This window comes from Leptidea sinapis, chromosome 36, assembly GCF_905404315.1.
Source record: "Leptidea sinapis chromosome 36, ilLepSina1.1, whole genome shotgun sequence".
Lineage (NCBI taxonomy): Eukaryota > Metazoa > Arthropoda > Insecta > Lepidoptera > Pieridae > Leptidea > Leptidea sinapis.
This window is the reverse complement of record NC_066300.1, coordinates 2746093-2758437: the sequence shown is the minus strand read 5'-3', so window position 1 is coordinate 2758437 and position 12345 is coordinate 2746093. Positions and strand designations below refer to the sequence as shown.

The following is a 12345-nucleotide window of genomic DNA, read 5'->3' as shown; positions in this document are numbered from 1 at the left end:
TGCTACGCGCGTAGACCTACGTCACGCTGACGCGCTATGGACATAAATTGGAGCGTTCAGTGCGACACTGACCGACCGACCGACCATACTCGCGTGCATAACACCGTAATCAAAAATCTTAAGCAAAATTAGTGTTCTGGTATGTTCGAATATATTGATATAGATTTCCTCTTCAATTTGACGCTCTATAATGATTGGGTAAACATGATATCTTCTCCGTCTGTTATTCCGTAATTGTTTACAGAAGTACTACGCACATACTAAAGAGATTTAAAATGGATTCATTTTGCTTCGCAATTGTAAACGCACTATCATGTTTGCTGTCAGAACTAAACTCAACATGGTTTGCGCGTATGATACGCGCTACGCTCGACCGACCGTACCGTTGATCGAGCTTCAAATGCAGCCTTAGTTCTGCATAGAACGCACTCAAATTGTTATTGATAATATACTTCCTAAATGTATTGGGCTACTCCTTTTAGAGCTCATTGACTAGCATGAAGAATTATTCCGCAGTATTTTTGACACCTAGTTTATTCAATGAAAATTTCGATTTGCTTTCCGGTTGATCGCAGGTAGTCTAAATCTTAAAAATACCATTATTCATTTTTAGCATTTGATAGCGAAGCACGTGTGTCTGCCGACATGTTAACGGTTTCATAAGAGAGCTTTTAACGGTGTATCTTCAGTGATGTCGTCAGCAGAACTATAAAACCCGGAGAAATATGATACACAGAACCATTTTAAGGGCTGTAAGCATAGCTTTCAAAACACCAGCATTCAAAAGGGGCTAGAGTGGTAACTCTGAGTACTTATAGCGTATCTAAATCATATTTTTAATTTCAACATTAGGTAGGTACTTTAAATCCACAGGTGAATAACAAGAATATGCATATTTACTTAGGACTCTTTTGTATTAAAAATTGTAAGTAAACATTTTGAGGTATGGCCCTAAAAAAAATTAATGAAATCAATGGTTCTAACATAGATTAAGGATTATTCTCCGCTCCAGTCCAACTAGATACCGCACTACCTAACAACAGTAGCTTTTTTATTATGGCAACCTAGTAGCTTGTGTGGCATCTTGATACTCAATGGCATCTTTCAAACATTCAAAATTGTAACATACGCTTCGTGCTATTTTACATTGAAATTATTAAAATACGAAATACTTACTGATAATATGTGATCCCTATATATGTATTATATAGATACTTCTTGTAGTATTATTTTTACAAAGTTTACTACGCTACCCGGCATTTTAGTTTCAATTATGAGCAAAGTTTAACAGAACATGTGGCACGTCAACGTCACACATTTTTCGAGACTGGCACAAGTACGCCCACTTGGACGTAGTATTAGTTGCCACACTTTGCGTTACTTTGTGGCATCTAGTTCGAGTCTAACCATTATCGTATAAAAGTCTCTGAGGAAATTTTTTATACTCACTTCCCATAACATTCAACTGTCGGCATCTTGCTCGCTCGTACAACATTATTTCAAATTACTTACAAGCAGCGCAGACAGTCTATCAATTCACATTTATTATTGCATTAAAGTTAATATGTCGAACTTGGACATTATCTATTTTATTACTTTTACAGTTGAGTTTTTCATCTTATTCAATAGTCCTTTTCAAGTTTCTTTCTTTTTTTTTGGCTTAACTTTCGTAATTTATTATATTATTTATTTTTTATTTTATTTATTTATACTTTAATAAAACGGCGAAAGCCAATTACAATATTAAAGTAAGAATTAATTACAAACTAAACATATTACACAATAGTTAATAAATACAAAGTTTACTGTAAATAACTAACAATTAATTAACATCCAACTACCGTTCATCCATTCCTCTCACAAAAACGCAAGCACTCTGTTAAAATCGTCTGCCATCCATCCGCAAATAAATCACAAGCAGGGTTGGCTTCGAGAAGAGCGTTGAGAGCAGAGAGAGACCTCGGTATAGGTGAGTTGGTGCGAGCCACAGTTCGATGTGTCGGACTCGCGAACAATCTATGCCTGCGCCTCGAACAGTAATTGTCCGGTACAAAGATTCTGCATAGCTCAACATGCAAACTCGGCGCATCTATATCACCTCTGAGAACTCTGCACATAACTGTGAGCTGCTGTCGTTTTCGCCTAACCTCGAGGGAGTTGTAGCCTAATGTACCCAGAAGAAATTTTGCGGGATACATATAGGGGTAGTATCCATGCGTACGTTTGTAAAGGTACCTAAGAAAAGCTTTTTGCACCTTTTCGAGAAGGAGTACATAAGTACTTTCATGCGGATTCCACACACACATAGCTATTTCTAGCTTGTTGCGCACTAAAGCACCAAATAAAAGCTTTATGACTGGTTCAGATGTGAAATCCCCAGAATTCCTCAAAACAAAGCCTAAAATTCTATAGGATTCCTTGGCCAGAGTGGTAATATGATCACGGAAGGTTAACTTTCGATCGAATGTGACACCCAGGTCTTTGATAGTTTCTGGTCGAGATATCGAATCACCACCAATTTTATAATCAAACTCTATTGAGCATCACTTTCGACCGAATGTCATGGCATAGCATTTGGACGTATTAAATGCCATACGGTTCCTCAAGCTCCACTGGAACACAGCTTGCACATCATTTTGGAGTGCCATGCAATCTGAATCAGATTTGATTTCTTTGAAGAGTTTCAGGTCATCAGCATAAAGGAGACACCGAGAATTATCAAGCACATCTGGAAGATCATTTATCATTAAAAGAAACAGAAGAGGCCCCAGTATCGATCCCTGACTAACCCCAGATCGCGTGTGGTAATGATTGGATTCGAACAGACCAAGCCGGACATATTGTTGACGGTCACGCAAGAAGTCTGCGATAAGTCGGAGAAGTCTCGGTGCAAAGCCAATAGCGCTAAGTTTTTGTAACAATATCAAATGCTTTCTGGAAGTCAAAGTAAAGCACGTCAACCTGAGAACCACGATCTAGTTTGTCTGAGATAAAATCAACTAGTGACAACAAGTTAGTGTCTACAGATCTTTTCGGTCTAAAACCATGCTGTTCGTCACAAATGTATTTGTCCACTTGCGCGTAAATGTAGTTGTGAATAATGCTTTCAAATACCTTTGCGGGCGAAGACAACACTGCAATAGGACGGTACTCTTCAACTTTCGATTTATCAGAGCTTTTTGGTATTGGGGTACCTCTCGACAACTTCCATTGGGACGGATATTCTCCCGATTCCAAGGCAAGATTGAAAATATGACAAAGAGGCATACAAAAGGTCCGACGGAACTGCTCTGCTTCAACTTGTTGATTCCACCTATGACATCATCAGGTGTAATATGAAAGATGTTTATATAATTGCTGTCATACGTCCTATCGAAACCATAAGCTTTATCTGTATCGACTACAGGTATATCTGGCAAAACAGTGCTTGAAAAAAAGTTGGCGAAAGCATCTGCAGCAGCAACACCCGAAAAAGTTTGCCCCTCAAAAGTCACACTAGGTTCAAATCCACCTTTGGTGCGGAGGCTTGAAACGTGACGCCAAAACCCGGGAGGGTTGGCTTTGATGTTAACTTCAATATACTTAATATACTCGCAATAGGATGACTCTATTCGGGTTTTAAGATCTGCTCGAAGTTCTGAGAATCTTCTGTATATTTCTGGTGAGTTATAACATTTCCATAATCTATGCAACTTCATCTTACACTTGATATCTCGGATAATATCACTCGTAAACCAAAGACCATGCCGGGAAAAGGATGCCCAGAGATCCTCACCATTGTCGGTCTCCAGTTCATGGCATCTGCTCAATATGGCAGGGGAACGGGCAGCAAGCGCCACACCACCACATGGCGTGTCTCTATCTCTGCGTAGAATACTCCAATTTGCACATTCAAGCTCAGAAGTCTCCACAGAGCCATCAAGAAATGTTTCCGTAGCAGCTACAATATCACAATCATTCATTGCTAAATTATTCCGCCACCTACGCAATTTCGTTTTCAGACCGCGGACGTTCTGATAGAAAATTTTAACGGTTTTATGATGACTACGCTGAACGAAAGAGCTGTTTCTTGCCTCTAGTAACAGGAACCTTGGTAGCGTCATTAATTGTTGCCTTCTGGTGGGTAACCCAAGCCTTAATTCTGGCGTTTATGGGCCAGGCAAATAAATAAATAAATAAACATTTTGTATTTTGTATATCATAGTACACTCATTACCTTACAGGGCTAATAAAAATTACAGGGAAGCATCTAATCTATAATTTGATATTTTTCTGGAAACGTAGATGAATCGTATGTCTTGTAAAAATAACATTATGGTAAATTGTAAATAAAATTCGTACAAAAATTACTCTTTTGCAGAAGCTAATAAATGAACGAGTTGATTGATACTGTCGGGGAGATAACAAAAGCGCTCTCTAACATACGCTGAAAAGCATACCTCATAATAATAATAATTAAACACTAAATAAACAACGCGTTTCGTTGTTCTTAAGAAGCGGGCTATATATCATACATAGACTCTTCCTTGTCAACGTCATCATACAACTTTTGGTTTACTCCGGGATATTTAAATAAATAAATTTGTTTTTAATTACGTGACGGATTAAAAAGTTTAAATAATAATTTATAAAGTGAAATAGAAAGTAAGGAAAAAGTGGATGAATACAAACTGACTCACACCTTACTTATCAATCACAATACACCCAATGCACACATACACTTTATTTCTTAGTATAACATACTTCTTAGTAATTAGAATATGTTTGATTGTCTGTAAATAATATAATAAGTATTAATAAGCTATGGAAGAGCGGAGTCTTCTTACACAGGCGCTATAGTGCTTAAAAGGAGGCTCCAATCATGAGTATTGATTTATGAACAAACTTGATATAGAAAATAAACATTTTGTATTTTGTATATCATAGTACACTCATTACCTTACAGGGCTAATAAAAATTACAGGCAAGCATCTAATCTATAATTTGATATTTTTCTGGAAACGTAGATGAATCGTATGTCTTGTAAAAATAACATTATGGTAAATTGTAAATAAAATTCGTACAAAAATTACTCTTTTGCAGAAGCTAATAAATGAACGAGTTGATTGATACTGTCGGGGAGATAACAAAAGCGCTCTCTAACACGAATATCAAATACGTTCTTATTGCAAGCGAAGTTAACAAGCTCCTTAAAGCCAACATTTAAAATATGAGAAACAAGATATTTGGGCATACATCACGTCGGAGCTCGGTCGCTCGCTCGCTGTATGATACGCGGCCTGGCATCTACCCAGCGATACACCGACTTAGAGTAATGGCCCGTACTTTGTATCAAGGCATTAGCCTCTCCCCTAATATGACGAGAGATGAATGCCAGATTACACTTTGCCCACTTTTCACAAATGCCCTACAAATATGAGTTTACTGCGTCATGCGTCTAACAAACGAGTGATGCTAAATTCTCTTACATAATCCGGCAAACAATACAAGATAGTTTGGGTATATAGTTTATGTTGTAGTTGAACTGCTTGCCAGCGTCGCGATTGGATGGTTGCACCACTTGGGTACGCCACATACACAAACCTACAGCCTCTCACGAAATTCTTTAAATAAACTAAAATTATCAATCACTTTTCTATTTAAAATTTACAAATGAAATTATATAAATGCGAGTTAAGAATTCATTTTTTGTCTTAAAATATTTTTTATATTTTGGAAGAAGGTATACTTTACCCTTTTAATTATTTTCAGGAATAATAGTGGAGTAGATTTAGTTATATTACAAAGGTTTTCGAGGAGAAGGCTATTCATTTCGCCGGGAATCACGTAGTTTGGATCTTATAGAGGCAAGGGTAGATACGTGCCTAATATATCAGTCGTAAATACTGTCCCCCGACTTAGTTGTTACCTAAGTTACTCTGAATATTAAGGCATGTCTTTATTCCGGATAATTTTATATCTAGTTAATCGTCTCAATGGGCCTCGACGGTAGGATGTACGACTCAATCATTGGAGGTTGATGATACATATCTATAACTTCTTACTTAAAGAGTCGTAAACAGTTTGTTGTGATTTGCGATATACAATCAAAAGGCTCCGATGTAGATAGGCGTGCCACAGGGTTCAGTCTTTGGTCCGTTTCTCTTTTAAGTCTATATTGATTATCTGTTTCATTTTCTTTGTGAAGGTGAAATACAGAACTTGAAACCAAAATCTTAATCCCTAATGAACGGCTACAGATTTAATCTGTAAACCGTGGTGGTGAAGGACAATAATATGATATAAGTTAGTCGAAGTACCCAGTAATTGACACTTCAAGGTATACTTTCATAGGTGGTGAAAGCCACCTACATTGAATGTAGATCTCATCATCATGGATAATTTCTGCACCAGAGACCAAAAACTGAGGACCGGACACCAAGTGAGGAGCTTAGAGACGATTTTATATAAACGATTTCCCCGTAGAATTGAACCCAGGAAGTCAGCAATATACAGGGTTATTGGTAATTCGACGTATTCCCGTTTAGTTCGAATACGAATATCCGCCTGCTTCTTTTGTTCAGTTTCTTTGAAATTAGTTCTTAGTTGTTATGCATTGTTGGTGAGCTCAGACAACGGTTATGTTTTTCAAATAATTTGCAAGGCAAGTTTCATTACTTTTTTGTTTTTGTTTTTAAGGAATATTTGTGGATTAAAATCTCAAAAATATTGAAATAATATTCTTCTTTGTCTCGCATTTTTAAATTTGGAACGATTTTGGACTATTGATAAATAGCCAGTGTTGAATCGATTTTATACATCAGAACAAAAAATGAGATTAAAATTGGTATGTATTTTCTAAAACAAGTTTATGAAGTTGCATTTTTTACTTATTTTGTAAAGAGCTAAAAAACATGGATAACTTAAAATTTGTCACTTTTGCGTAATGCATATGGGGGTTAAAGTTATCGCAAAAAGTCTCTCTCTCACCTCTTCACGGAAATACGTCAAATTACCAAAAACCCTATATTATGTCCATTGCTAGAACTATTGAGCAACACAGTAACTAAAACATTGGTCTTAATATATTAAAGGTATTCTTAACGTCTACAGTCGATTTTGAAAAAGCTAGGATACGATTCACCAGTGGGAGGCTCCATTGCCGGCTAGATTATGGGTACCACAACGGCGCCTATTACTGCCATGAAGCTGTAATTTGTAAGCATTAGTGTGTTTCGGTCTGAAGGGCACCGTAGCTAGTGAAATTACTGGGCAAATGAGACTTATACTTAGACATCTTATGTCTGAATTTTTGGGTTTTTCAAGAATCCTGAGCGGCACTGCAATGTAATGGCTAAGGCGTATCAATTACCATCAGCTGAACGTCCTGCTCGTCACGTCACTTATTTTCATAACAAAACGAACCTTAGGATATGGTCTCGCGATCGGGATGCTTTGCCCCAGCTAGAGTTTACAGGAACTCAAATACTCGTAAGTAAGCAAAAAGTACTATGACGTATAACTTTGGCTGAGCACTCGTCACAAGCCTGTGTGTAGAGCGTGGGATAGACATTACGTGATAGAGCGTACCTTCGACAGTGAGCACGACTGCCATGTTAATCTTAGGCTCGGTGTTGATCTGACACTCGTAGACGCCCGCATCACGCGGCTGCACGTAGTCCACCTTGAGGTCCCAGTCGTCGGAGGGCTCGGGGTGTAGCACGCTGAACCGCGCGTCTCCCGTGTACGTGAAGATGTGTGACGTCAGGATGTGCAGGTCACGCTTTCGCATCCATGACACCTGCCAGCAAAAAAGAACACGCATTTAAAATAAGTAACATTGATTAAAGCTCTAATATTATAACAAACATTTCTTCGTAAACATCACTACATATTATGAAACAAATCCTCCGGCCCACCAGTGGGAGGCTCCTTTGCACAGGATGACGGCTAGATTATGGGCACCACAACGGCGCCTATTTCTGCCGTGAAGCAGTAATGTGTAAGCATTACTGTGATACGGTCAGAAGGGCGCCGTAGCTAGTGAAATTACTGGGCAAATGAGACTTAACAACTCATGTGTCAAGGTGACGAGCGCAGTTGTAGTGCTTCTCAGAATTTTCAGTCTTTCAAGAGTCCTGAGCGGCACTGCATTATAATGGGCAGGGCGTATCAATTACGATCAGCTGAACATCTGGCTCGTCTCGTCCCTTATTTTCATAAAAAAAAGCAGTTTGACTGTCTGTTCTCAATAAACTCAAAGACTACTGCACCGATTTTCATGCTATTTTTACCAATGAAGAACATGGTTCTCCAGGAAGGTTTTAGTATATAATTTGTTAAAGTTTTTATATATATTAACGATATTTGTTGGAGGTGTAGGAAAACGAAATCGCTGTCTAAAATTATTGAGATATAACAAATAATGGTGAGATTGTGTATCTTATAAAAGTCTACAGAAAAGTCCGCGATAGCATTTATCTATCTCTTAAGGATAACATACCCCCCCGCCCCGCACCGACTTGCCTACTACAAATAAGGAACGGTAGTAAAGGAGGATATGATCATTCAAAAAACCGTTTTGTTTCATTTTTAAGTAAAAAAATAAGTGATCATCACGACCCATACAGCTGAATGGTTCGTGCCCTGACTAATTATTTATATGATGAATATAAATGTTTGTTTCCGAGTCATGGATGTTTATTTTTGTATTTATGTATGTTTAAGTAAGTATATTGTATTAAATATATCATTGTCTTGTACCCATAGTACAGGCTATGCCTAGTTCGGGGCATGATAATTATTGTAAAAGTGTGTCAATATTATTATATACTTTTTCTATTTACAGAACAGTGTCTGTCGGGTCAGCTAGTTCACCATAAAATTTGAATGCTTGACAGATTTCAATGTATGTATTTATCAAAGTAAAAATTATGAATCGATAAAGGCTTTCAAGCGCAAAACTCGAGAACGGCTACACCAATTAGTTACAAAGATGATACTTACAAAGAGACAATTTTAAATAATGTTGCTAAAACGTAAAAACAGCATTGATAATCGTTAGATTGTTGCATCAACAGCAAATTGAACGACAATATTGCCGTTGTATGTGTCTGAATCTGAATCTGTAAATTATAAAGTTTTTGAAGCAATATAAATCGATAGTTAATTAATCCCATGGATCGATTTGGTAGTGCGAGATTCTACGATACGCTACTTCTTCTCCGCTACGCTTCATAAGATACATAATAGCTTAAAGGGTAAATGTATACACTTCTATAATAAAGTCCCAGCCACTGTTCAGGCATTCTGTATAAATAAATTTTAATGTTTTATTAAAAAATAGCTCTGTCGTAAATCCTACTACTCCACAGCTGAATATCTAAGTGATCGGACAGCTTGGGACTAGATTTTTTTTTTTTTTTTATGGAATAGGAGGACAAACGAGCGTACGGGTCACCTGTTGTTAAGTGATCACCGCCGCCCATACTCTCTTGCAACACCAGAGGAATCACAGGAGCGTTGCCGGCCTTTAAGGAAGGTGTACGCGCTTTTTTTGAAGGTACCCATGTCGTATCGTCCCGGAAACACCACACAAGGAAGTTCATTCCACAGCTTTGTAGTACGTGGAAGAAAGCTCCTTGTAAACCGCACTGTGGAGGACCGCCACACATCCAGATGGTGAAGATGTTATCCTAACTTGTGGCGTGTCGTGCGAAGGTGGAATTCGGCGGCAGGAATTAGGTAAAACAGCTCTTCGGAACACTCCCCGTGATAAATGCGGTAGAAGACACACAATGAAGCGACGTCTCTACGCAACGCCAAGTGATCCAGCCGTTCACAGAGTACTGGGTCCCGACAATTCGCGCTGCTCTGCGTTGCACGCGGTCAAATGGATCGAGCTGATACTGGGGTGCGCCAGACCAGAGATGACAGCAATACTCCATGTGTGGCCGGACCTGCGCTTTGTACAGCGCTAGAATGTGGGCCGGCTTGAAGTATTGCCGTGCTCTATTAATGGCGCCCAGTTTCTTTGAAGCCAATTTGGCTTTGCCCTCCAGATGGCCACGGAATTGGCAATCGCTCGAGATTTCGAGACCCAGTATTCCGATACTAGGCGAGGCTTTTAGGGAAGTGTTGTCGAAGAGCGGTGATACGACAAATGGGGTTTTCTTAGTGGTAAACGCGCAAACTTGAGTTTTCTGGGGGTTAAATTGGACAAGGTTCAATTTACCCCATTCCGTGACCTTTTCAAGAGAGGACTCGATAGAAGACACAAGTTTCTCCCGGCACTGGTCGACGATTTCCCGAGAGAGACGTGCATGGCCCGTGTATACGGCATCACCAGTGCTGTCATCTGCATAGCAATGAATGTTGGAGGTGTCCAACATATCATTGATATGCAGAAGAAACAGCGTGGGAGATAGCACACAGCCTTGGGGCACTCCAGCATTCACGGGCTTCGGGTTCGAGCAATGTCCGTCGACAACGACCTGTATGCTGCGCCCAGTGAGCAAGCTGGAGGTCCACTTGCACAAGCTCTCGGGAAGCCCAAATGATGGAAGTTTAGAGAGGAGCGCCTTATGCCATACACGATCAAAGGCCTTCGCTATATCCAGGCTAACTGCCAGGCCTTCCCCCTTGCTTTTAATAGCCGCAGCCCATCTATGTGTTAGGTATACCAGAAGATCACCTGCCGACCGACCATGGCGAAACCCGTATTGTCGGTCGTTGATCAACTGGTGACCCTCTAGGTATACCAAGAGCTGACGGCTAATTATGCTCTCCATGATTTTGGAGAGCAAGGAGGTAATAGCAATAGGCCTGTAGTTTGCCGGATCCGAACTGTCTCCTTTTTTTGGATCGGATGGACAAGGGCTGACTTCCATGAGTCAGGGACTACGCCTTTGGAATAAGAGTACCGGAATAAACGCGTAAGCATCGGCGTCAACTCAGGGGCACACGTTCTAAGCACGATTGGAGAAATGCCATCCGGCCCGCTCGACTTCCTGACGTTCAACGAAAACAGAGCTCCCCTAACAGTTTTCTGTCTGAACTGTACTTCAGGCATAGAGCTCTGACACCGCGGGATGGTCGGCGGTGTTTTTCCGTTGTCGTCAAGAGTCGAGTTGGAGGCGAAAAGAGCGCACAGGAGATCGGCTTTCTCTTTTGCCGTATGGGCCAGAGTGTCATTCCTCATGTGCAACGGCGGCATGGACGGCTGGCTGAAGTTACCAAGAGCAGCTTTCGACAACGACCAGAACTTGCGTGTTCCGGTCGGGTAACTGGAAAGCTGCTCGCCGATTTTGACGACGTGTTTTGACTTTGCACGGGCGATTTGCCGCTTAAAAAATCTGGAAGCACGGTTGTATTTCCTCTTTAGAACTATGCAGTTCGGATCCTTTGTGCCCAGCGCCGCAACCCAAGTTCGATACGCCTGTTTTTTGCAGTCAGATGCTGCTTTAACTGACGCATCGAACCAGGGCTGTGATCTGCCACCGATCGGTACTACAGAGCTTGGTATAAAAATATCCATGCCCTGTAGTATCACATCGGCTACTGCAACGGCGCAGATTATGATTATTCTATAGCAATAACAATGACAGTACAATATTGTATATTTTTATTAAAAAGAGCGCAAAAAAAGAATGCTGGGAGAGTTTCTTGCGCCGCTTCTTCTGTCTCAGAGCGCCATTTGTTTCCGAAGAGGTTGTAGTATCTGGTATATTAGAAATTACATCAAAAATAATTCTAAAGGAATCAATTTTGAGAATATTAATGCCTTTTTTACGATGAACTACAATATGGCCGATCTTTATTGAATGCGGAAAATATGGATGGAAATTAATATAATTTTAAGATGTGAGTGAAAATTCTAGTGAATCGAAGTCACCTAATCCGGCAATTTAATCTTCATTTCAGTACTCAGTTAGGATAAAAGGTATGATGAGATAAGAGATAGAACTCAGCGGTGGCTGCGAGAACTACAGTCGAGAGCAAAAGTTTGGAATCACTTACTTGAAATTCGTTCTGCGCTATCTTGCTTACCTACTAAATAAATTTTTAATTATCATAAAAATGACATCATTTTAAAGGTTCAACTCTTAACTTTAAACTGATACCAAATTCATTAAAATCAAGCCAGTATTTATGAAGCTATCCCGGATTAAGTGAAGGACTCACGACGTAAGTGATTCCAAACTTTTGCTCGCGACTGTATATTTGAGTCAAAAGATTTAATCGTCGATTTAAGCCTGAAATTGCCGATGTTTAAGGACAGTTCTATAAAAACTAATATAAAGAGCCACTGTATAATTTTGAAAATCGTATTATTAAATATACTTAAACATATTTATTTATACGATT

At 39.5% G+C, this 12345-nt stretch overlaps 1 protein-coding gene across 2 annotated transcripts in view; it reads right to left on the bottom strand.

Annotated features, from left to right (window-relative positions):
• The window catches only part of LOC126975570 (protein sidekick-2-like), a 308905-nt gene that overhangs the window by 20507 nt on the left and 276053 nt on the right, over positions 1–12345 (bottom strand). For both annotated transcript variants that reach the window (XM_050823516.1, XM_050823517.1), the window contains exon 4: positions 7570–7780. In XM_050823516.1, the coding sequence (XP_050679473.1) occupies positions 7570–7780 (211 nt within the window). The remainder of the gene's footprint in view (positions 1–7569; positions 7781–12345) is intronic.